This window comes from Dysidea avara, chromosome 1, assembly GCF_963678975.1.
Source record: "Dysidea avara chromosome 1, odDysAvar1.4, whole genome shotgun sequence".
NCBI lineage: Eukaryota > Metazoa > Porifera > Demospongiae > Dictyoceratida > Dysideidae > Dysidea > Dysidea avara.
The window spans coordinates 43,205,927-43,233,384 of NC_089272.1; the positions used below are offsets into that span (position 1 = coordinate 43,205,927).

General features: G+C 38.4%; 2 protein-coding genes and 1 long non-coding RNA gene across 3 annotated transcripts in view; 1 reads left to right on the forward strand and 2 right to left on the reverse strand.

Annotated features, from left to right (window-relative positions):
• The window catches only part of LOC136265055 (uncharacterized), a 170,653-nt gene that overhangs the window by 83,605 nt on the left and 59,590 nt on the right, over positions 1-27,458 (forward strand). The window lies entirely within an intron of this gene.
• On the reverse strand, positions 3,580-4,255 carry LOC136250450 (uncharacterized). Its single transcript, XR_010698549.1, has 2 exons — positions 3,870-4,255; positions 3,580-3,807 (listed from the first exon to the last, which is right to left on the reverse strand). It is a non-coding gene; the product is annotated as an uncharacterized lncRNA (long non-coding RNA).
• The window catches only part of LOC136250455 (fibropellin-1-like), a 45,703-nt gene continuing 30,455 nt past the window's right edge, over positions 12,211-27,458 (reverse strand). The window contains exons 7-9 of the mRNA XM_066042665.1: positions 12,556-12,633; positions 12,453-12,494; positions 12,211-12,398 (exon numbers count right to left, since the gene is read on the reverse strand). Of these exons, the coding sequence (XP_065898737.1) occupies positions 12,298-12,398; positions 12,453-12,494; positions 12,556-12,633 (221 nt within the window). The 3' untranslated portion in view covers positions 12,211-12,297. The remainder of the gene's footprint in view (positions 12,399-12,452; positions 12,495-12,555; positions 12,634-27,458) is intronic.

Genomic DNA, 27,458 nt, shown 5'->3' on the forward strand with positions numbered 1-27,458 from the left:
ACATTATCGTGTTTTTATATTTTCCAACAAAAGTACTGGCTATGTGTAAATGGAGAAAGCATAAGACAAGATAACTGGGCACTGTGCAGTTTGGTTTTATGCTGTGAGTTGTGCCATACTGTACTGTCACATTATTGTGGAATAAATTTTCCTGGATTTCATGGACATTTTATCCAAATTTAAATACAGCGAAATCTTGACTAAGCCAGTTATCTTCTGGCCAAGTTTTTTTAGCACCACAGCACAAGTGGTACTGAATATTTGAAAATAAATAAATAGAAACTCAACCATACTCCCAAATGAACTAGACTATAACTACTAGCCAGGTGCTGCCATGCAAAGGCTTGGTTTGCAGGGCTGCAGTGATGATGCTACAGCATCAAAATGCAAAATATTTAAAATAACGAAGAACTATTCTGTACTTTACATGCACTTCAATATGGTAAAAGTCATAGTTGAATATGATCAGCAGTTTGCGGACAATCTGTCTTCATGACATCCCTGAGAAGCTTAACCCTCATTTCAAGGTTTTGTTTGACATGTTTATTAAATACGGAATAAAGAGAATGAATGTTCTCAGGAGGCTTTGAACTCATACACTGTCATGTACGCAACCTCGTCATGACATAGAATTGAAAATCTCACAAGGGTCCAGAGGACCTGATGTGAGATTATAATTCTATTAGTGACCAGGTAAGTACATGACAGTGTATTTCCCTCCCTAGAAATAATACCCTCCCAGCACTGTCATGTACTACTTCTCTCTTTTCTTTTTTTCCAACGATATACTTATTGTTTCAGGTTATCTTACAGCCTGAGACTTACTCCAGCTGGATAATTTAGCTCATATGTTACTACTATGTACTGCTAGAGTAGCACTGTAAAGGATCAAGAGTTGCTACTTGATACTGCATAATGATTAGTGTGTGGATCTCGTGAGCTAATCTAGCTTAGGGGTATGATGAAATTTGTACAGATGCTATCAGTGTCACACAGCAAGCCTGCATGCATTCTACTGCACATTATTACAGTGAAAACCACAAGAATTTAACAAATTACTCCATATTGTATGTTGGGGCTCGCAAAATGCTCACCCAAGAGGAACACATCCTTGTCTCGCATTAGAGGCCAGCTATTATCACGTGAGCTTGATTATTAAATAGAGGCACTTTAAAATTTGCTGAGTATTGAATGATATTTGGGGCCAAATACACTGTTATGTACTTACCTGGTCACTAATAGAATTATAATCTCACATCAGGTCCTCTGGACCCTTGTGAGATTTTCAATTTTCAACTCATTCCTCCAAGGGGTTTACCCTGTGGGCGTGACAGACCTTCAATCTTATTATACGCAAATAATCAGTCATAGCTAACTCTGTGAATGTTCATCAGATCCCTGCCAAAGTTCAAGGGGTAGTCACTTCAATACCGTCTGTTGAAACACTTACGACCGGGATCAAGATTTAATCAAGCGATCAAGGGGCTTTTGTACAATGAATCAAACGATCAATACGTCCGAAAAAGTGACGATCAAGCACCTTTCAAAGTTATTATTATATTTGTTACTATGCAGAAATCAAAAAGATTGTTGTGCACAGGTGTGATCATAATGCATGTTCAGGTTAGTACAAAACTCATCTAAGGTAGGGGAGTGAATTACAAAGGGGGGGAGTGTGTTCCAGAGTCTGATTGTAGAAGGGAAAAAGGAAAATTTATAGGAGTCAATCATAGTGACAAGCTGTTTATAATATCCTTCTCTTGATGGACGATGATTAGGTATTAGATCATTTTTAGACTATGGTACAGCTCATTTAGAGGGTTACTAAATCACTTAGTCACCTGACATGCTCATTTAGTCACCTACACATGTTAATTTAGTAACCCGCCCTCAGGCAATTTTGTACTTGAAAAATAATTATAACACGAAAGATACACTGGAGTACTTGACAATACTGTGATACAATTCTTCTCCGTGTTCTGCGAATAATTCTGGACAAATAATAGACTAAATGGCGTATCTACTGTAGCTCTAGCCGTTACTCTGGTTACCGGTAGAATAATTATTTTTGTGGGTGCTGTAAGGACTTCAGGAAGAAATCGTTCTGCATTGCTCTTTCACCCCACCCTAATGCTCTGGCTATAAAGGTATGTACTTTAAACCATAGTCTAAATAAGTTAGACACCGCGACCAACGGGAACTAAGCGATTTAGTAACCCCTCTGGCCTTTAGTAGTGCCTTCGCTGCGCTCGGGACGCTACAGCCTCAGGCCATCGGGGTTACTATATTGCTTAGTTCCCTTGGTCTTGGTGTCTAACTATTATGTAGGTATACTTAGATTGCCATTAATTATCTTATACATTGTAGTTATCTTAGACTTGTTTCTTCTTTCTTCGAGGGTAGGTAAATTTAATGATGACATCATTCTTGTTACACTACTAAATCTAGAAAAATTTATTGTAGCAAAATCTAGCTGCTCTCCTTTGGATGGATTCAAGTTGGTTTATATTGGTGTGGGTGTGGAAGGCCCAGACAGAGGATGCATATTCAACAATGGGGCAGACCATCATCTTGTAACAATTGTTCATAACAGAAAAAGGGCATTGGTGAAGATTACGATGCAAAAATCCATTAACCTGGTTTGCTTTGCTAGTGACTCTTTGAATATGTTCATTCCATGATAGTTTCTGGTCAATGGTGACCCCAAGATATTTTGTGTGAGGAACCTCAGAGATGATAGAATTCTCCAGATGATAGCTATAAATGATGGGATTTCTTTTAGGCAGTTGCTATTCGCACGGTCACATGTGAATAGCATAGAGCTATTCGCACGGTCACGTGCAAATAGCACGGAGCTATTCGCACGGTCACGTGCAAATAGCACGGAGCTATTCGTACGTGACCGTGCGAATAGCACAGAGCCTCGTTCAGAGATATTCGCACGGTTATGCGCCTATCAATTGTAACCCCCAGTACGGGATCCATAGGGGGTTTATACGGGGGTTCACCTACAAAGTTACCCCCAGTAGTGGGGCTTTTGATACAAGCATTTTTTATAACAATCGAATTGTGTAGCTATATTTAGTTAAATCACGTGACGTTGACCCGTAGCCAAACCTTAACGTGTATTGTCTGCAGGTATGGCAGAACTGATCATGGAGTGGGGGAATACCTCGGGGAATATAGGGGGTAGGTAGGGGATTAGACAAACATTTAGGCCCCAGTAGTGGGGTTATTGCTCTTGCAGGGTGTCAAATCCCCACATGGCCCGTACTGGGGGGTAGGGGCCTAACATTGATAGGTGCATTACTAAGAGATGCAGTTGGCATGTGTGTACACATATAGATCCTTTACTATGGCATACATCTTCTGGGTGTGTACGTGCATGCGGGAAGTATAATGGATACGTCACCAAATTTGGTCGTGATACACCATGCATGCACATGCATTTTCCCTGCTAGCTGTGGGTTGTATATTTACATATTATAGCCATCGTTGTAAAACATGCAAGCATGTCTCTATTTTAGATAGCTACCCAACTACATAAATGGTAAAATGCATGCTGTCATGAAGTTCATAATCAGTTAGTCAGAGTATATAAACTGATACGGTAATAAGTAGAGATTTACAAAATACCACACACTGTAAAGTAGCAGATTGATTAGATAAAAATAATCCAATAGGAGTCATGCAGTCCGAGTTGCCAAATGCATCCTCGCATCCCTTAGTTACAAAACCACATTTCTCCAACATCATTTATTCTCTTGGCCTCTTCCAAAGTGATGCGAACACAAGAGTGATGCCATCCTACAGTAACAAAGAAATTTATCATTCAGTAGCATACAAACATAGACAAGGCTGAATTTTACCTTAATTCCATCACATACATCACTTTCATTGTTTCTCCAGTAGAACAAGTAGCATCCCCTTGTTTAGTTTTTGAACTGTGGTTAGGGGGTCTACAACTCTGAGGAAGCATGACAATGGACAGAATTCGATTCTAAAATTTGAAAAATTTTCTGTAATACCTGACAAGCAAGAGTCAGCAGCACCAGGATTCACTGGGCATTAATTGTCAAATCACAATGTCAAGACAATTGAGCCTATAATGTGATAGCAAGTGACACACACCAGGGGCGAGACCACTGAAAAAAGGTCACAGCCTGCTGACAATATAGCTGCCCACCCTAACATGCAACTATGCATTTATCACTGCCTGAAAAAGAACATAAAATCCTTAAGCTCGCTACACACTGTTCTAATACTATGACAGCTTTATTAGAGTGACTGCTCTATTCAGTAGAATATCTCGATCTTGGTATGTTACCTTGGCCCTCTCCCTGTATCCCCCACGGTCGTTCACCCTTAAATGCAGTCCGAACAAAGGGCCCTAGGGACTTTAGATGTCCCGCTTTTCAGTTCTTGTCCAGCACGTTTGCCTCTTGTGCTGGGGGTGGTAGGAAAGGGCATTACATCCAGCCCGGGGAAAAAAAAAAAGTCCGAACATTTTCCTCCATGTGTACAAAGAAAATCTATTTCTCTATACCTCAAATCTTCATTGTATACCTTCGATGGTGCACGTTTTGCTGCTGAATCTTGATCGATGAACGTTTAATTGGACGAATTCTGTTCTTTCAAAGGTAGAGACTGTCTCCTTAAGATCATCGTAACTCTCGAACTCGTCTCCTATACAAAACATCGGGCATGTAACGAAAGACCACAGAGAAAGGTCCAGAAAGAAAAAATCCCGCTCAAAGTCACGTGTAGTTTTAGGAGATGAATGAACCGTGTGCTATCCGTAAAATAATAACATCACGTGACTGCCGTGCGAATAGCACGAAGCTATTAGTACGTGACCGTGCGAATAGCCACTCCGTTTCTTTTATTGGTAATTCTCAAGTGTTCACATTTCTTAATGTTAAATTCCATCAGCCAAGTATGGGCCCATTCGGTAAGTTTGTCAAGGTCCTGTTGTAGGGCTATACAATCGGATTCGGAATGTATATAGGAGTACAGTAGAACATCATCTGCATACAATTTAACTTTATTATTGACACAAGCAGGGAGATCATGTATATACAATAAGAACAGAAGTGGTGCAAGTACAGTATCTTGGGGTACACCAGATAGAACTTGTTTAGAGTAGCTGTTTTTCCCTTCTAGCACTACATACTGGGATCTGCAAGTTAAAAAGGACTTAATCCACAATAGGATAGATCCATCAATCTCATAATGTTGGAGCTTGAGGTGGAGTCGGGAATGTGGAACCTTATCAAAGGCCTTACTAAAGTCAAGTAGAAGTACATCACATTGGTCTTTTTGATTCAAACACTTGGCAAAGTCATTTACTGTGGAAATTAATTGTGTTTCACAACTCCTTTTGTGACGGAAATCGTGTTGTTCATCGCATAGAATGTTAAAGGATGTTAAATGATTAGATACACTTGAATATACTAAATGCTCTAATATTTTGCAGCAGATACATGTAAAGGACACAGGTCTATAGTTGCATGGGTCTGATTTATTACCTTTCTTATAAATAGGAACTACCTTCGCAGTTTTCCAGATACTTGGTAGTGTACCTTGATCTAAAGAAGCCTGGAAGATCAATGATAAGGCTGGGGAGATTTCATATGCCACTTCTTTAAGAAAACGAGCAGGAAGGTTGTCAGGCCCAGATGCCTTATGTTGTTGGATGTTTGATAGTAGTTGGTATATGCCATCCACATGTATCTGAATTGGTGGTATACTAGGTGTTGGATCAGTACTTAGTGTAGGAAGGTGAGTGACATCTTCATTGGTGAAAACAGATGAGAAATAATCTGCTAAAAGGTTTGCTTTGCCTGTAGCATCCACAAATGTTTCACCCTGATGTTTGAGGGTGCCCACTCCAACAAAATCTTGCCTTTTATTCTTAATTAAAGACCACAAACATTTAGTAATTGTGTTCTTGTTAGGATCAACAAGATTGGATACATATCTGTTAAAAGCTGTGCGACATTCGCGCTGGGACTGTCTTTTGAGATCGTAATACTTAGACCAGTCTGTTGGTAGGTTAGAATGTCTAGCTTGATTGTATGCACGCTGCTTTCTGCGGGTCAGCCTCTTAATATAGTTATTGATCCAAGGGTGCTTACATTTGGAAGAAATTAGTTTGGTTGGGACTGAATCCATACAGGTATTACAAATGGACAGAAATTCATTCCATAAAACATCAACAGGAGTCGAAGTTGAATAGTTATTGAGAAAGTCCTCACAAAGTGTTTGAATGTTGCTTCGGATAATGTTAAAGTCAGCTTGGGCCCACAGATAGATTATTCTTTTAGATGGAGAGGAGAAGTTTGCTACAACGGATGAGACAACAAGAACTGCTTCATGATCACTGATACCATCTACAGTGTCACATGTCTTAACTAAAGAAGGTCTGTTGGTTATGAAAATGTCTAATATGTTTGGACCTCTAGTGGGTGTGTTGACTATTTGACAAAGTGCATTGTCATTAAGGAAATCAAGGAAGGAGTTGTTTAGAGTGACAGGATAAGAGTGACCGGTGGTGCAATTATTTACCTAGTTTATATCAGGACGGTTAGTGTCTCCTGCAATCCATAATGCAGAATTGGGGAATTTCATATGAATAGCTCTAAGTTGTCGACAGAGTTCTGCTAGGTAAGATTCGTCACTAGAAGGTGGTCTGTAAACTGAGCAAGTAATAAGTGATGATTGATCTGCTAGTTGAATATGACAAGCCACTAACTCACAAGACAAGGCAGTGAGATGAATACCATAAGTAGCTAGTAAGGGTATCACGACAGGCAACAAAAACACCACCGTAGCCATCGGCTCGGTCTTGACGATAAACAACATAACCACTTGGAAAGACTTCACTGCTCTTTATACTAGATTTGAGCCATGATTCTGTACCGAAAATGACATCAGGAGAGTGAGTATTAATTATATTCTGAAAGGATTCTTTCTTGGAAACCAAAGATTGATTTTAGCAACACGATAATTTACTAGCATTTTACGGTAGACTATCAAGAATCAAGGCACTTTTACAAGTGTAATAAAGCGAACAAGGCGAAATTTCGATGATCAAAATTCTTGATCCCGGTCACAAGTGTATCAACTGGCGATATGGAAGTGACTACCCCTTGAAGTTGGTACTGAGAGTGCCAAATTTCAGCCCGATTGGAGCACGCACTCGTGTGTTATGGCGGATTCTGCGAAGTGTGTGAAAAGAAAAAAAAAGGAAGAAAGTAAAATGAAATTTTGTTCGCTTGTAGCTATCTCGGAAATGGCTGGAGCGATTTTCTTCAAATTTGGTATGTAGACTCCCCTAACTGGCCGGTAGTTCTCTAGCAAATTTGGTTCCAATCGGATAAGGGATCACAGGTGTGAAAATTTCTTTTTCTTTCTTCCTGTTAATATACTCAGTGTGGCGCGCCCGCTTTTTGGGCCGCACGACACACTACCGTGTGTCTTGATGTACTTTTTAATTGTTTTCCAGCCATTATGTTAGAAGCAGCTTGTATATGCTTTGGCATAGCTACTGTGCAGCGGCGGAGGAAGTAGTTGATATGAGGGGGGGCTGGGCTGACCCAGACTTATTTCTATAGTTTGGTAAGGTAAGACCAAAAAAAAAAAAGGTCACAACCAACTGACAAGAGCTTTCCACCTCACCAGCTATTTCTAGCTGATAAACTACATTAAAATTCTTACATAGCTCGCTACACACTGACTACTTTATTAGAGTGACTGCTCTATTAGAGTATCTCGATCTTTATCAAGGTTTTCAGCCCCACTCCAAGAAAGATAATTTCGGTGTGATTTCATTCTGAGGGGGGGCTTCAGCCCCCTAGCCCCCCCCCCTTCCGCCGTCTATGCTGTGCCATGTCCAATCGTCCATGCAGTGCTAATTTCTGCAATATACAGTAGCTAGTGAATCGAAGCTGAACATCACACTGGTATGCAACTTTTCCTAATCATTTACATACTTGCTTTTTCCAGCCCATATCAAGACATTGATAGAACTAACTTATGAGATAGACAAGTTGTTCATTTTGTTGTTTTAATATTATTGTTAATCAATCTTATAACAAGGCTATTGGCTAAGGAGCTTCAGTACATCATTGGTCATACCCTGATTGAATATTACGCTTAAGCTTTGGTTGTGGGTTTAAGTATTCCCTATTATTTTCCCTTTGCTCCCACTCTAGGTAAAAATCATGTGGTAGCTTGCTGGTTGCTGTATTAGCATATCTTCGCAACTAAACATACCACTTTAAGAGTATTATAGAGTAATATCCATATCTGCCATTATATTGACTGATAGAAACTAGTGTTGTTCCAGTATCAGCTAGTTCTAGTTCCAGTTTTGGAACCATAATCTTTAAAATTACAGTTCTATAGTTCTTGTTTTGGAACCATAACCTTTAGAATTACGGTTCTAGTTCCAGTTCTGGAACCATAATCTTTAGAATTACGGTTCTAGTTCCAGTTCTGGAACCATAATTTTTAGAATTACATGCAGTTCTAGTTCCAGTTCAGGAGCCATGATATTTACTTGATATTCTAGAACAACACTTATTTTAACTTAAGTATTACCAAAATCCCATAATGAAATATGGAGACTCACTATCAAGTTATATTAGCTAATATGCTACAGGTTTACTTGTTTCATATATGTAGCTAATACTGTATAGTAGTTATCAGCATTATTACACTAACAACTATAACCCTAACACTCTATAGGGTGGTACTAAAAGACTTGTAGCTACATGTAATTATCAAACACTGAACCAGACATAACATGTGACTGAGCCAGCATTTTGCATTCTGTTCTAATATTATAGCTAATCAGTTGTTTCAAGCAGTTTTTAGCACATTGATGTATACATGGTTGTAACACATACATCTTTTATGAAGTTATATACTACATTAAGTGCTTTTGTCTGCAGATAAATTCTGGTCTTATAAGAACATAAAATCTCATTGGCAAAACTGTATGGTTATGATCAATTCCAGTTCCAGTATTAGTTCTAGTACTTGATAAAATTTCTTTATAGTTCTAGTTCTAGTTCCAGTCTTGAAGAAAGTAAAATTATAGTTCTAGTTCCAGTTCCAGTCTAAAGAAAAGCAAAATTATTGTTCCAGTTCTAGTTCTAGAACTGGAACTGGAATAAAAAGGGCAGAAACTGGAATTATTTTAGTTCCAGTACTGAGTACTGGAACAACACTAATAGAAACATCAGAGGGCCTGTAGACATTAGTATAGGTAGCAGAAAGAAACGACTGCTAATCTCTGAACAGTGTGAAGCCATTCACTGTGAACACTTTTACTGGTAATTGAGGAGTCTTGGAACCTAAATGAAGAAAAGTAATCTTTAGTGTTGCCATAGTTGAGGACGAGGTGACCTGATAGACATGTAGTCTGGTAGATTTAAGGTTGGACCCGGAAAAAATTTGAAGAAAGCTGATTTTGGTATCATTAGAAAGCAAATTTTTCATAGAATAACATATCCAAAATCCTCTAAAATCCACCTTGGGGAAAAATTTTTATGGCCAATTTAGTTAGTGTTGAGGCATATGTGACTGGATTCAGGAAAGTGGATCTTCCACGCATATCCAAATTACCAACTTTGACAACTCATAACTTCAGATTGGAAAATGGTATTGACTTGAAATTTGCTCAGTAGTGAGTGCCAGCATCACGTATTAGTTGCAGAAAGTTTCAGATTGATATTCACCTTGTACACTAAGTTGTGGTTTCTTTATTAAATGCATTTGGTAGACCTATTTTTGCAAATCTGGTCATTTGTGGCTAACAAAAGTGCATATTATCCTTAAAATATTTTCTCATAAGAAATTCATTGCAATCAATATTAGCTGTATGAAATAAGGATAAGACTAGTTATAGAAATAAAAAAGGTGCCTATCATGTAAGTTCTGAACAAATATATTTGTCACGATTATTGTAAACAGCACTTCTGCAACTCTCTCCCCTGCAACTGCCACATGCTGCAACATACTTTAGTCCATGATTACACTGAGAGCATAATGTTGCTACCACATGGATTTACAGTAGAAAGCTTGCATTTATATTGTACAAATTTAAGTTAAGACTTCTGGTGTTAGTCCCATGTCTGTTATCATCAGTGCATACAACCTCGATCCTTCTAGTTTCCAGCTCCATTATGGTAATGGATCAAGTTAGTCATTAAGTTCCTTCTAATGAATAACTTGTAGATGCACATACAAGTTGTGAAAGTGTGTTGTTCTTGCAATCATTTTCACATCATTTTCATCTTGATTAGGCCAACTTTACCCTGTTCAAATGTCGCAGATGTTGTATCACAGCCACTCCATGCAAGCATGCGAAAAGAGAAGATGTAATTATGACATTACAGTAGGACCTATGTGCCCAATAATGTCATCAATTTTCCAATGTTCAAATGTTTCCCAACCTCTGAAAGAAATATATACTTGCTATATGCTCTGGTGCACCATGCAGGAGGACAAGAACATCAGTGTCATCAGCTACAACACACTTTACTTCCTTCAATTGCAAATTGAAGTGCACATTGAACAATCAGTGTGTCAGTATCCAAATTACTCTGATGCACAACCTGGCCATCATCTCTCAGATATTGGACAATCAATTGATGTTTGCTCTTTTCATTTGCAAGAAAACTTCCTGGCTTTTGTGTGCTTCCATAGATTCACTTGACTGAATATCTGCACCTGCACATACGTACCATAACATACCTGGGGATGCTGCCAGCCCTACACACTGATTGCACACATGGAGATTCTGACATACTGATGGTCCAATGCACACTTCAATAATATTATTTTGCAATTGAAGGAAGTAGAGTGAATGTTGTAGCTGATGACAACAATGAAGTTCTTGTGCTACTGGTGCATGCTGGAAGCAGAACATGACAAGTACATATCTCTTTTCATTCAGAGGTTGTAAAACATTTGAAGATCTGGAAAAATGATGACGTTATTGGGCACATATGTAGGTCCTCTTTTCACATTCCCGGGTGGCTGTGATACAATGTCCGCAACATTTGAATAGGTAAAGTCAGCCTAATCAGCAATCAAATGATGTGCAAACAATTGAAAAGTTAATGATGGATTATATAATGCAACAATTGCACATGTTGAAAAAGTTGGATTTTGATGGGAATCAGTCTGATTCATTGAGGAGTCTCAGGTATACAAAACAAAGTACATGGAAATGGTGGCATCAGAAAGTTATTACACATGCGAGCTGTGAAAGTGTGCTAACCCTTGCAGTTGGATGGAGCTTTCAGGATCAATGGTTTTAGCTGATGCAAGAAGTTATTCATTGGAGGGAACTTAATATGGGGCTGGAAACTAGAAGGACTAAGGCTACAACCGATGATGATAGACATGGGACCAGTCCCATAGATCATATGATTAATTTTGTACAATATAAATTCCAGCTTTCCACTGCAAATCCATGTGGTAGCAATAATTATTATGCTCTTGTTGCAAACATGGATTATTAGTGTGTTGCAAAATGTGGAGGAGAGAGTTGCAGAAGTGCTAAGGAAACTGGATAGCACATTTTTGTTGGTCACAAATGACCTGATTTGCAAAAATGGGCCTGCAAATACATCCGATTGAGAAACCACAACTTAGTGTTCAAGTTGAATATCAATCTGAAAGTTTCTCCACCTAATAAGTGATGCTGGTGCCCACTACTGATCAAATTTCAAGTCAATACCATTTTCCAATCTGAAGTTATGAGTTGTCAAAGTTGGTAAATTGGATATGCATGGTAGATTAACTTTCCTGAATCCAGTCATATATGCCTCATACTAAATTAGCCATAAAACATTTTCCCCGAGGTGGATTTTAGAAGATTTTGGATATGTTATTCTATGAAAAATTTGCTTTCTAATGATACCAAATTCAGCTTTCTTCGAATTTTTTCAGGGTTCACACCTTTTTTCAGTTATATCTACCGGACTAATGACGACAGTACAAAGGTTTGATATACTAAAATTATCATCACAACATTTATATATACTCTCTTGTGAACACAGATCCCAGAGGTGGTTCTAGGAAGTGGTATGCAAGGAAAAGAGTACCAGGAAGGCAGAGTGTTAATAGGAGAAATTTTCTATGTATGTATACGTAGGTAGAGGAGTGATAATTAATAATGTCTAGGACTTGAGGTCTACTACAAACAAATGTTAAAAAATATATATATATTATGTGTACAGTAATTATTATGCATGACTATGCAGTTATATGTATGCTTGACTAGTTAACGTTGCTATTGTACAAACGCCCTATTACACAAGCTATGATGAGAAAAATTATTCCCGTTATTATGGTGGCAACTGTAGGACCAATTATTATACCTGCAAAAATTTTAAGAAACATAATGACTGAAAACTATTAAGCACGAAACTTGCCAGAATTATCATAATCTTCTGGAGTAGCAGTGGTAGTAGTATCTGAAAATGTTAGTCATGGTGTTTGTATTGTTAACAGATAAATGCTGTATAGACAACTCACCGCACATGTTATTGTTGTTGCATATACACCTGGTGCACTGAGCATCAGATCGGCTGTTTTCGCAGTGGAGTGAACACTCTATTAATTATGTAGACAAAAAATTAATACATCAGTATCATATGTATACAAATTTTAAGGCATGTACATTTTGTGGTTAGGCCACATCACTTCACTATAATATATATCCACACACAAACAGCCAAACCGTGAAAAATTGGTGCGGCCTTAAAAATCCTGGGTGAAAAGTTATGAAATCAAAGGTGGCAGCCAAGAAATGGCTGCAATGATGTTAATGCTAATAAATTTTAACAATGCACAAGCCATTATAATTTTTTTTTTAGCATTAACATCATTGCAGCCATTTCTTGGCCGCCACCTTTGATTTCAGAACTTTTTTCACCCAGGCTTTTTAAGGCTGCACCATTTTTTCACAGCTTGGCTGTTTTTGTGTGGATTTCACATCTTTTTGTACTTTATAAGACCCCAAAACCAGCCTATGGCTGACTTTGAGGTTTGTTTTTACTCACATTTCTTCTTTTCTATGTAGATACGATGATTATTGAAGGCAGACTTATAAATGTATCTCATTGCATGATTTAATTCAGTATTTGATAATATTAACTCTAATAGAGTGCACATTTTTGAGGACTTCTAATAGAACATGCATAGTATGTTCTAGAACAATCTAGTAGTTCTATTGGTAGATCTATGAAGTTACAAACGTTTGATTATAAGCAGATTTCAACTAAAAATTTCATTTATAAAGCAAAAATTAAGTGAGGTGTCAGCCAAGGTAGTAGTGGTTCAGTGGTTAAGGATGCAGGTGTGTTAGGTATGGGGGTCCCTGGTTCGAACTCTGGTAAAGTTTTTTTCAACATTTTTGCACACCTTTTTTACCCTGCAGTGACTGCTCTATTAGAGTATCTTGATCCCGCGATTTTACACTTGCTTGGTTTTTGCTTTATAACTTTGTCGCTGTAACTCTATTGCTATTCAAACTATCAAAAGGTACTGCTACGATGACCAGCCTATCTACATACCAATTTTCTATACTCAGTTTACCCTGTAGCCGTGACAGAAGTTTGATTTTTCTTACATGAATAAACGGTCATAACTCCTTAAATATTCCTCAGATTCACAGTAAACTTGGTACATGAATCCACCGTTACACGCTCTTCGTTCGTGCCAAAGATTGAGGCAATCAAGTTACACATTTGCATTTTATAGCAATTTTTGCAAGGTCTGCGAAAAAACAAAGAAATTAAAACGAAGCTTTGAACCCCCACATCTTGCAAATGGCTGTTGCGAATTTAATCAACTTTGCTGTGTGGCGTACCCTACCTGGGGGACAGCTATAATTCAAAAATGGTGTGCTTTGGAGAAGGGGCCATGGAGCTATGCACACGTGAAAAAGCTGTTTCCTTTCTTCCTGTCAATATACTCACGGTGTGGTCACCGGCTTTCTTGGCCACACAACACAGTACCGTGTGTCTTGATATTTCAGTGGTCCAATCAACCCACATTTTTTGTAGATTCAAATTTACAATAACTTATACAAGTAAAAAATCAAGCATCACTGTGTATACCGATCCTATGTTCTTGCTGTTATCACTTGTGACATATGAAGAAGTAGGCCTGAGTCAAATATACTCAAAATTTTGCCTAAAATGCTTTCAGAAATTTCCCAAAACTTTCACTTATTATGCTTTTCAGTATTCCCATTATGCTTCCATTATGCTCCTAATCAAACAACATTTCTTACAAAATCTTGGAATATTTTAATCAGTGAATACTCTATGAGAGTATTTCACTACAAAGTGACTGTTCTATTAGAGAGCATCTATCTGAGGAGCTATGTACAATGCATTTGAGTGCTCTATTGCAATTTGTGCTTTCCGCTGACAGCTCTATTAGGGAATATCAATCTATTTTCAATTCATTTTACAGAATATTCACCTAATATGCTAGCATTATGCTGGCATAGCACTCCAGCCTATTATGCTTTTTATTATGCTGGCATACGTATTTGACGCAGGCCTATAGTGAATACTTGCTATTACTTTGTTCACAACAGAAATGGCAGCTGGAATGAGATATTTGCACTAAACAGTTCACATATCTCGTTAAGGCAGTGCAAATATCTCGTTAACTCAAGATATTGTACAGTTAGGTGTGCATATATCATGTTAACCCATTCCAAGAAATCCTCACATTTCTTTAATGTCCTTTGCTATCTCTTTGTGCCATTATAACAGTCACACGTCTTTGGATTGATTGTGGGATTAAGTTTATTAGTCCCATTCTCAAAGCATGCTGAGGAGTTTCTTTTATTGAAATGGAGCTGTTTTTAATGCAGGTGAGCACTATAGTACCGTTTTGATGTTTTAAACAGCTGTCTCGATGTAACCTAGCGCACCATTAGAGGTGAAGTGGTATTGATGCGCACCTGCAATTTTATTCATGGATATAATGCACTTGTCAATTTCATGTCCCACCCCAGGATACAGGAAATTTGACAAATCGTGGTGTCAAATTCCCCACTACTGGGGCAAACCCAGCTGTCAAATCCCCACTATGTCCCCACCCCTAGTAGGGGATTAGACAACACATCAAGGATGACTAAGCAAATATTTCATGCATGCAACTAGTAATTAACCTGGTATACACCCGTAGCTAGTAAAATTATAGCGAGTGTGATTTTATTGTTTAGAAATGCAACTACCAAATATTGGTCAGTGAATTGGCAACTGTCAATTGCCCCAAGGTGGCAACAAGAAACAATGTCAAAACCTCACTTGGGGTGTGGGGACGCCTGGGGGTGGGGGGTGGGGCATGAAATCAACAAGTGCATAATTTATTCATGATTATTATAGTAAATACCTATAAGCATTTATAACAGCGTTAAACCATCATTATCAAGTTGCTTTTTGATGTCTTGTGTCTCGATGTTACATATCGTGCATTAAAATTTAATCCCACCCAAAACAGCTTATAGCTGTAAAAAAAAGTGTGCATCCAAGTAAAGCAGAGTTAACTATGACAAAAAGTGATGGTATCATAGTGCGGCCATGTGTGAGGTATGCAAGTTCAGATAATACAATATTATTGTTAAAGTGTTAATGAAAGCTATGTGATGCTGCTAGTTTTTAAGTGTGTGAGCATCTTCATGAATGCCACACAAATTTGATTCTCAATAAACCAACACATATAGATTGCCTGATAGCAATAAATAGTTTGAGTTTGGCCACCTTTCCTTTGTTCATAGCATTGCCGTATACAGGAAAGGCGGCCAAACTCAAACTATCCATTGCTATCAGAGAATCTTTACATGTTGGTTTATTGAGAATTAAATCTGTGTGGCATTCATGAAGATGCTCACACACTTAAAAACTAGCAGCATCACATAGTTTTTATTAACAGTTTAACAGTAATATTGTATTATCTGAGTAATATTAATTTTACAACTTGCATACCTCACACATGGCCGCACTATGATGTCATCACTTTTTGTCGTGGTTATCTCTGCTTCACTTGGATGCTCACTTGTTTTACAGCTATAAGCTGTTTTGGGTGGGATTTCAAACCTTTTTGTTAGAATAAGCATGCTCTCACTGTTGAAAACAGTAGGTGGATTTCCATGGTTTTGACAGAAACCCTTTTAATTTAGATTACAGTGACAGAATATTATAATACAACTGTAATTTTAGTGGCATGCAACTGCAATCAACTAATGCCCATTTTAACCAGTAAACCCTTAGTAGCTAACACTAGTCTAGTCTTGCACTGCATTAAATCAAGATACTCTAATAGAGCAGTCACAAAACAGCTCTAATACAGCAATCAAAGTTACAGCATAGTTACAATTTTTGTCTAGCATTGCACTGTGTAGTAAATTGCTAGCTACTTACAAGCTTTATGATATTAAAATACAGCACTTGTAGAAACGTGACTGCTCTATTAGAGCATCTAAATCTACTTCAAGCAATGAAGTAATTTAAGTGGAGAAGCCATGCCTTTTCTCTACCATTGTCATTTCATTTCACAAGAGCCCATATCAGTATGAGCTCTTGTGAAATGAAATGACAATGGTAGAGAAATGGCGAGTATGTCCAGAGACAATAGAATGGCACGCAATTATGTCCTATTGTAAAGTAACGCCTTTAAAATTTATATTACTAAAAAATAAGCACACCAGTGTGACCTTTGCAAGAATCTTAAGGCTGTTGTCTCATCACCCAAAGGTTGTCTCCTCATGCTGAAGAGATTTAGTGTCACAATTGGTGAGTTTAACCATACATGTATTTGTGTTGTAAAATTTAATTGTAAAAGGTGTAATTAGTGCATACCATGATAACATGTATTTTGTCATGTTTTGTCATAGATATTATATACCTTATCTATGATTTTGTACAATGGAGTCTCTATCATTATAACAGTATACAATTATTAGACATTCGATCAGGGGGAAAATTTTACTGCAATATTTGGAGGTTGTACAGAGATGACTTTGTAGCGTATGTACATCTCAGTATCTTGATAATCCTTCACTAATAGTACAATGAAAATTGGTCATTATTGTAGGGACAACATTTTTTGAACTAACTCATTAAGGAGGTGGCTGCATTTTTCTGCCTTATGCAATTGGTATGAAACATCTGCAATGCAGTTGTTCTAACTAGCTATAGAGATGGATTCAGTGTGCAACAGCATATGAGACAGTGAGTGCTGGTAGCAAGGGAGCAACCAATCTGTTACAGCGTCAAAGGTACTGCTCCTGATGTAGGTTATAGGATCACAGATGGGACATTTCCAAGTTGGCTGTCAGCCCAAAGTGTAAGAATTTTCACTTTCAGTCCTTATAAGCTCCTGATAAAGAAAGTGATGAAGTCATTATCCATATAGAATATATTTTTTCAGAATATTCGTTTCAGTTCTATTATATAGTAGCAAAGCATAAGACAAAAATAACCCAGCATTCAAGTGGTTTAGTGGTGACCACAACACTGCCTGAGTAAACTGTGGTGAGATTTCAGAGTACCAGAAGCCCTGGAATGTCTTCGACACATGAAATACCATATATCTAATGTCTGGCTTTTATCCACAGTGAACCTGTCTTGGTGGCCACTTGTACTGAAGGCTGCCTCTCTAATAGTCTCGCGTGCCAGACTGTTTGTGTGGGGGCAGTAAATAAACTGTCTGGTCACTGTTGCAAACATTCTGTGACCACTGCCAGAATGTTGGTAGAGCCAATCAGATTGCTTCATGGACTCTGTAACGAAACAAACACCAATTATTCAAATTCTTAGTGTAATAAAGAACTGAATCTAGGCTAAAGATTACTTTTCAAAAGTTTAGCAATGCCATGGGCTTAGGATTTTTGTTTCCCTAGTACAGAACTCTTAAATGTGTTGGATATCAGAATGATTATGGCTCACTACAGATTTGTGAAACAGCAGAATTGTCGAGGAGGACATTCAGCAATGTTCAAATACGTCACCAGGACACTACCAGTACAGTTTTCATCTTAGTGTACTCACAGAAATGACTGGAACTATCATTACATCATCCTTGGTACAAAACAATACCGTGGTGTATTCTAATTGCATTCCAGTGAGTTTACAGAAAGTATGCAATACCAGATGGTTTATTTGCTGCCCCCACACAAACTGTCTGGCATGTGAGACTACCTCTCTAAGAAGGCCAACTTTTAAATTCTCCTGTGAAACATCTGTATGGTTAAATCAGTGCCTTGCTAAAGCAGCTAGCTGCTTATTAAGCCAAGAAATTTTGGCCCAAAAGTAGCCATCTTACTGCACCTACCTATCTGATTTACTTAGGTATATGTGACTGTCTCTGGGAAAACCGGTCTTATCGCCCATTTAAAAGTATCGAGAAACGTCGGTTTTAAATATTCTGTGTGTTGTAGCTGGCCAATGGTGGTAGCTACGCATACCAAATTTTCACACGTTTCACAACAATTTCTTACCTTCCTGATCATCCACTGAAGAAGTAGTCAACAGCTAAGTTTCCCGCCATTTTAGATAGTTTTTAAACCGAGGTTGTCTGTATCAGGCGAGCTCCAGAAGGGGTGGGAGGCGGGGGCCCTGGAAGGCGGGCAAGATGGTGTTCAAAAATTGAAAAGAGACGTGCTGGGATGAATTAGGCCAAGTTATAGGCCATTCAGGGCTCAGAACTGGCTAAAATGAAAGGAAATTTACAGCACAGGTCATTGTCCAACACCATAGAGCTGTACAGCCACACACAGCCATCTCCTGGTTGGCCAGGGCTCCATCAAGACCCCAGACCACTCGTACGGCTCGCCACTGTGCTCTAGAAAAGCAGCCAGCAAAAGCAGACCACTTTACTCTGGTCGACTGTGGCAGTGAAACTTGATAGTGCATTCATTAAGCTTTGTGTTTGAATGAAAAAATCAAACTTCCTGTCTTGGGCGATAAGAACGGTTTTCGTAGATCCAGTCACATATATGGTAGCCATATCAGTATACTGCCTAGCAGTGACACATTATGAGTATTTATGTCACAATGCGTTACTTTATCATCCATCTAAATACAATCTCTGAATGTGTCCAGAACAGTCTGCTACAAGTTTGGCCATAAAGTGACCTGAGTAAGGTTTCAGTGTATATTGTTAACCATTAATATTGTTCACTTTTGTTAACCGTACGTACTTATATGCATTTTTACTTTTCGTAGCTTGTCCTCTTCAGATTTACTGATGGGCACTATGCAGTATTGTTGACTGGTCTGTGTATAATGTGGTGATTTGGAATGCTAAAATGGTACGTAGCATTTCTTGTATGCACATGTTGTAATGTGTCCACACATCTTAGAAATAAATATAGTAAGCCTTATATTCTCCTCTATAAATACTCAGTTCCATTGTGCCACTGGGTCGTAAGTGGGTTGAGTCTGGATCATCCAGGATATTTGGGTCAAAGTTTGTCTTGGCCAAGTGGATCTCATCCACTGACAGAATGTACGGTATCAGATCACGTGTATAAATTACAGTGGAACTTGTCTATTGCCACTTTCGCTCAATAAGCAGGTAGCAGTTTCTCACTTTGGAATTGGCTTTTTGAGAGAAGTAATCTCTCTATATTGGTTTTCTTGATTGCACTGATGGAGTGTACATACTAGAGATGCAACAATATCCTCCACTTAGTGTCGTTTGATAGTGATGCAATGGAGAACTGTGTATCGTTGTACTTAAATACTATACTATTGCAACTCTAGTACATATTTATAACAAGAATGTATGTTAACTGTTTAGACATACTGGAGCCACACCCGCTCATCTGAATTCTACAGATAGAGTCAAACCAACTCATTGTCACTGAACTTACTCCCATTGTTTGGATGAATATGCCGTTGTGTGAGACCTGCTACCATGGTGGGCCACTGGAGAAGTGGAGACATTATTTCACAGTCATTATTGTACAATTCTTACATTATTATTGTGAAAACTGCCTGTATGTTGTTTGTAACTACATGTGTGCCCATATAATTTTGTGTGGGAGTGCAATTATTGGTGGTTTTGCACACTTCCTTGTAGGCTAGTTGTATGTACTAATTAATCAAATACACATAAACCCAGCTTGTTTCAACAACTGGTAACCGCAGTTGTGCTCTGTGTCATTCTTTAAGTCACTCCCTAATAGAGCAAATTATGTGTGGGGGAGTAAATTCAAATTTCAAACTACCTGTTCTTGAACGATGGCATATATAGTTTTTTGCACACCTCTTTTATGGCTACATGTGCTGATTAACTACACTTACTATTCACAGCCCAGTTCATCAATAACCAGTCACCGCAGTTGTGCTTTGCATCATTCTTTAAATTCTTAAGTCTTTCCCTCAGAGAGCAAATTATGTGGGGGCCCGGTGACTAAATTCAAATGTGACCCAATTTTGGAAAACCATCCCCTTTGGAACAATGGTCAATTTTCTCTTTTGTGGCTAAAATGAGGCACTGGGTGTTTATCTATCTTGTGTCAAAATTTCAGCTTGATATCTTGAAGGGTTCCAGAGATATGGTCAATTTACTGTCTAATACATCACAAAGTAACTTTTCATCTTAATGCATTGAATTCTGTGAGTGATTAAGCATGACAAATTGTGACAAATCACTTTGTTTACAAATAATTCCATTCCTACTCTCTAAAAATATTCTAAAGAGACTTCTGATAGTTAAATAAAGTGTACCTGGTCCTTTTCTTCAAATAAATTCCATGTATCATTGCCTAAGACTTAGTTTTAACCATTCTAACACCTGAACAAATCATCCCATTTGTAAGTTAATTGTTGTCCCACGCATGGTGAAATCACTACATGGCCTGATAAAATCATCCATATCTCCTAGCAGAAAGAAGCTGTGGGTGTAAAATTTCACAGGAAGAAGGCTTAATAGTTGCTTTATCCAAATGTGTAAAAAACTTGATTTAAAAAATATTGCTGAAATTTTCAATGGAGTTTTCCTGAAAATTTTGCATGTGCCCAAAAGGATGGTTTTCCAAAATTGGGTCACAAATTTCATCTCAAAAACATATGTAACAATCTCAACAAAAACTTTTACAACAGTTTAAAGACACATTGCCCTACATGCCAAGTGAGTATGGCGGAAAACAACAATATGGGTTTTGTATTTGGCCTCTACATCGATTGAGGACGATTGAAACTTTGTTTGGTGCTGAAATTACGACTATAGAGTAATGCATGGTGAAATCGATGATGTGAATCTTGAGGCGATTGAGAGAGTATTGAAGCGATAGCAGGGAAATCAGTGTTCAGAATGCACAAAGGAACGTAAGTGCGGTTGCATCTAACCGCATGTGAAAAAAAAAAACAACGAAACCTTCCCTTTGATGTTGGCAATCTCAATCTCGAAACAGTTGGCATGGATTTGCTTCACTGCTTGTGTGGTAGTTACTAGTGACACGATAAGTTCAACTGTAAAATTTCAGAGGAATAGCGTAAGTGACGGGTGAGTTACAGGCAGGCCGAATTTGACAACGTTCATTCCTGTAAAATCCTCACGTGTAGTGGTTGCGTCATAATGTCTGAGGCGCGCATTTCTGCTTTACTGGCCACGCGACTCACTACCATGAGTCTTGATAGATTAGGCCATTGGTGGTGAAGTGATATTCATGCGCGACTGTAATTTTATTCATGGCTATAACATTATTCATATAGTGAATACCTGGCAGTCTAACAACATTAAACCATCACTATCAAGTAGCATTTCGATGTCTTGTGTCTCCTTGCTCATTGTATAAACCCACAATCAAACTTTTCATATGCTCGTGGCATTGTGCGTAGATTTGGACTAGGGCTGGGATGAAGTTTCAAATGTTTCGTGGATTCAAAGGTCAAGTAAACTTGGAATTATAAAAGTATCCTTCGAAGTTTCGTAATGCACTCATAGCCTACAAAAGAATTACAAATAAACATTGCTGTCTTTATTGCAGTTGCTTATTCCTCTTGTGTGATCAATGTTCATCACTTCACGATTGATCTTCATGTGCCACACCCACTTTTAAACCATTGCAGTTCAGCTTGCTACCTTAACTGCAGCCTTAAAACACCTTATAAAGTAATAGATAATGCATGGAAAACATCCTTTTAGCCATTACTTAGTGTTTACCCATGCATGATTACAGTATAGTGGACACGCCCATTTGCAATCGATCAATCATGTCATTCAGTACTGCTGCTATGCCTTATTGAATAGGTTTAAAACTTAAGAAGGATGTGCATAAATACAAGAAAACCTGTAACTTGAAAGCTAACACTGAAGCTTCAAATGTTCGAACATTTTATTAGCAAATGTCCGAAGGTAAATTTCAATTTCGTCCCAGCCCTAGTTTGAATACTTATCACAGCAACGCCTTGTCAGTATTCTTACATTATTTCCAGTGCCCACTATCAAAATTCACAAAGCCCAATATAAATACACTCCTGAAGCATGCCAGCAGTTTCCCACACATGTAGGTGATTAACCCACACGGCACATCAAGACACTCAATAGTGTGTCATGCGACCCAAGAAGCTGGCGCGCCACACTGTGAGTATATTAACAGGAAGAAAGAAAATGCAATTTTCACACCTTTGTAGCTCCGTGATCCCTTATCCGATTGAAACCAAACTTGCTACAGACATGCCAGCAAGGTAAGGGAGTCCACATTCCAATTTTGAAGAAAATTGCTCCAGCCATTTCCGAGATACGAGCGGCCAAAGTTTGGGGCATTTTTCTCTTCTATAATGTCCCCAATGAAAAAATCGACTTTCACCAAATAATTTCCTTACTACTGCAGGATACTTAGCTTGCTGTACTGATATTTGAACCACTACAAATCAGAAGCTGCGAGTCTTTTAGATTGAGAAATCAGCACATTGTATTTTCGTGTATTTCGTGATTTGCAGTAAAAACATGGATTTGTAAGTGCAGATTCTTGCAAAGGACTGAATCGAACTTTCTTATTAGCTGTATGTTATCTTAAGTTGTCGTGCTGTGCAAACATGCATAATAATGGGTAAATGTCTAACTGAGTGACTTCCAATGGCTCATTTCTGTGTCTGCAAAATCATGAAAAATGTATTTGAGTTGCTCTGGTTCCTACCACGAGAGAAGCCAGATCTTCCTCACAACATGATCATGCAACTGGATGTTCCCTCAGTCTGTAATACAAGTTTGAAAAGAATCCTAAGCTGTATGCTATCTGGCTGGTGACGACAAAATATTGCTGTAATTTTACAAAAAATAATGCAGCCCACTGCTTGTACAATTGAACTACTTTACTAATTATGGATTAATTGCAACACAAACCACTTGCACTTTAAATATATCAAACCGGATGGCACGAAGCTGCAGCTGCTTTGGTGGCAGAGATCGCCGACGTCACTAATTGGCGATAAAATATTTTGACATCACCAGCCATATAGGATACATTCTTGGATTCCTTCCATCTTTGCAGTATAGACTAAGTAAACATCCAACCGTGTCACCATGTGGTGAGGAAGATCTGGCTTCTCTCGTCGTAGATGGTAGTGTGCTCAAAACAATTTTTTTACGATGTTGCTTTGAAGAAAGCAACCTTGTGCAAGCAATACAGCCAGACATTTGTCAATAACTATGCACATTTGGAGAGCATAGCAAGTCTAGGTAACACCTAGCAAATATAAAAGCTCAAACCATATCTTTTACAGTAGCTAGAAACCGGGGCTAGAAACTGACCAAGCTAGGCCTAGGTCAGTTTCTAGCCACTGTCAAAGATATGGTTTGAGCTTTTTTATTTGCTAAGTGTTATCTAGGCTTGCTATGCTCTCCAAACGTGCATAGTTATTGACAAATGTCTGGCTGTATTGCTTGCACAAGGTTGCTTTCTTCAAAGCAGCATCATAAAAAATTATTTTGAGCGCACTACTATCTACGACGAGAGAAGCCAGATCTTCCTCACCACATGGTGACACGGTTGGATGCTTACTTAGTCTATACTGCAAAAATGGAAGGAATCCAAGGATGTATGCTATCTGGCTGGTGATGTCAAAATATTTTATCGCAAATTTGGGACGTCAGCAATCTCTGCCACCAAGGCAGCTGCAGCTTCGTGCCATCCGGTTTGATATATTTAAAGTCCAAGTGGTTAGTGTTGCAATTAACCCATAATTAGTAAAGTAGTTTCAATTGCTCAAGCAGTGGGCTGCATTATTTTTCGTAAATCACCATAATATTTCGTCGTTACCAGCCAGATAGCATACAATTTAGGACCCTTTTTTTAAACTTGCATTATAGACTGAGGGAACATCCAGTTGCATGATCATGCTGTGAGGAAGATCTGGCTTCTCTCGTGGTAGGAGCCAGAGCAACTCAAACACATTTTCGTGATTTTGCAGCCCCAAAAACGAGCCATTGTAAGCCACTCAGCTAGACGCTTACCCATTACTATGTATGTTTGCATATCACAACAACTTAAGATAACATACAGCTAATAAGAAAGTTCGACTCAGTCCTTTGCAAGAAGCTGCACTTACAATTGTTTTTACAGCAAATCACGAAATACGCAAAAATACGATGTGCCGATTTCTCAATCTAAAAGACTCACAGCTTCTGATTTGTAGTGGTTCAAATATCAGTACAACAAGCTAAGTATCCTGCAGTAGTAAAGAAATTGCTTGGAGAAAGTCGATTTTTTTCATTGGGGACCCTATCTTCTACTTCTTTTTGCACAGTTCGCAAAATCTACCATAAAACACGAATGCATGCTCCAATCGGGCTAAAAATTGGCATACTTAAAGGGCTCATTAAAGCGAATCTCAGTACCACTTTAGTAGGAATCCGATGAACATTCACAGAGTTATGACCAATTATTTGCGTAAAATAAGGTCGAACGTCTGTCACGCCGACAGGGTAAACCTCTTGAAGGAATGAGCTGAAAATTGCTATGTAAATGGAGTAACTATCGTAGGAGTGCCTTTTTGTGGTTTGAAAGGAATCCAGTTAAAGACCATTGAGATATGACACAAAACCCAACCTGTGTCACAATTACGTGATCGATTTTTATGAATAAAAAAAACTATACGTTTTCACGCCTACCAGGAAAACCGCTTAGAACAATGAGCTGAAAATCGGTGTATAGCCGGAATAATTATCATAAAAAGTCCTTACAGTAGTACAAAAGAATTGGATTACAAACCATTGAGTTATAATACGAAAGCCAACTACATGTAGCAAATGCGAGATCGAGATACTCTAACAGAACAGTCACCCGAATAGAGCATTCAGCTACGTTTATAACTTACTCCATTATAGAATTATATTACATTGCGAGTTATTCTGCTGGGCGTTCAGCTACAAACAATTAATCTTATAGATAATTTAGCTACAAGCAAGTCACCGTATAGAGAGTTCAGCTACAAATAATGATTATGTCGCTGTAGAGATTCAGAACATTATAAGTCACAATGAAGAGAGTTCAGCTATGAACAAGGCACCCTGTAGAGAGTTCAACTACAAACAAGTCACTGTGTAGAGAGTTCAGCTACAAAAAAGGCACTCTGTAGTACAAACAAGTCACCATGTAGCTGGAGAGTTCAGCAACCAATCAAAAAACCACCCTGTAAAGAGTTCAGCTATACAAAAAAGTTATAACTCTATAGAGAAAGTTATAACTCTATACAGAGATCAGCTAGAAACAAGTCATCCAATAGAGAGATCAGCTAGAAGACACCACCTTATAGAGAGTTCAGTTACAAAGAAACCACCATGTAGAGAGTTCAGCTGCTAACAAATCACCCTGTAGAGAGTTCAGCTACGAACAAATCACCCTGTAGAGAGTTCAGCTAGAAACAATTCACCGTGTAGAGTGATCAGTTAGAAAAAGTCATCCTGTAGAGAGATCAGCTAGAAGGATCATATTGCAGAGAGTTTAGCTACAAACAAATCACCCTGTGGATAGTTCAGCTACAAACACGTCACCCTGTAGACAGATCAGCTAGAAGAAGTTACCTTGTAGAGAGTTCAGTTACAAAGACACCATCATACAAAGAGTTCAGCTGTAAACAAATCACCCTGTAGAGAGTTCAGCTATGAACAGATCGCCCTGTAGAGAGATCGGCTAGAAGAAGTCACCTTGTAGAGAATTCAGCTACAAAGAAACCACCATGTAGAGAGTTCAGCTGCAAACAAATCATCTGTAGAGAGTTCAGCCAGAAACAAGTTCACCCTGTAGAGAGTTCAGCTAGAAACAAGTCACCGTGTAGAGAGATCAGCTAGAAACAAGTCACCCTGTGGAGAGATCAGCTAGAAACAAGTCACCTTGTAGAGAGATCAGCTACAAAGAAACCATCCTGTAGAGAGTTCAGCTACAATCAAGTTACACTATAGAGAGATCAGCTAGAAACAAATCATATTGTAGAGAGTTCAGTTGCATATAAATCACCCTGGAGAGAGTTCACCCTGTAGAGAGTTCAACTAGAAACAAATCATCCTGTAGAGAGTTCAGCTAGAAACAAATTACCCTGAAAAGAGTTCAGCTACAAACAATGTGAGTTTCAGCTACAGTTCAGTTATGTAAGAAGTCACCTTATTAACTACAGTATGTGATAATCATCATTTAATGTTAAATATACAAATATTTAATCAGACAAAAGCTATACACACAATTACTTCCTTTGTTCCACAATTCCTGCAGTAAAGAAGAAAACAAGTTAAAAGGATGCACCAAAGCCAGTTTATGGCCAGCTTTGTGGCTTGCAATACAAAAAGAAGTGATATCTAAACCAAAACATCCAAGCTGTAAAAAAAGAGTGCGGCCCCCAAAAAGGCCAAGGTGAAAAAAAAAGTGAAATCCAGGTGGCGGCTAAGAAGTGGCTGTGATGGTAGGTTAATGGCAAAAATTTTAATTACGACAATTCAGGTGAGTTTGATGCCGAATCCTAGTGGAGGAGGCGACGCAAATTCACCTGAATTGTCGTAATTAAATTTTTTGCCGTTAACCTACCATCACAGCCATTTCTTGGCTGCCACCTTGGATTTCACATCTTTTTTCACCTTGGCCTTTTTGGGGGCCGCACTCTTTTTTTTACAGCTTGGCTGTTTTGGTTTAGATAATAGTTATACCACTGGCACTTGTGCTTAGCCTGATATATACATACTCGCACTCGGGCCTGTGGCCCTCATGCTTGTGTGTGTATCAGGCAAAGCACTTGTGCCCGTGGTATAACTATTACATATCTATATAATACCAGTGTTGGAGGTAACACGTTACTTATATAACGAGCTATGTAATATTATTACTTTTTGTGATAACTAAGTACTTATGCTATAAAACTAGCAATATAACTCAAGTTACTCTACTTACAAATGTAATGCGTTACCTAAGTAATAAA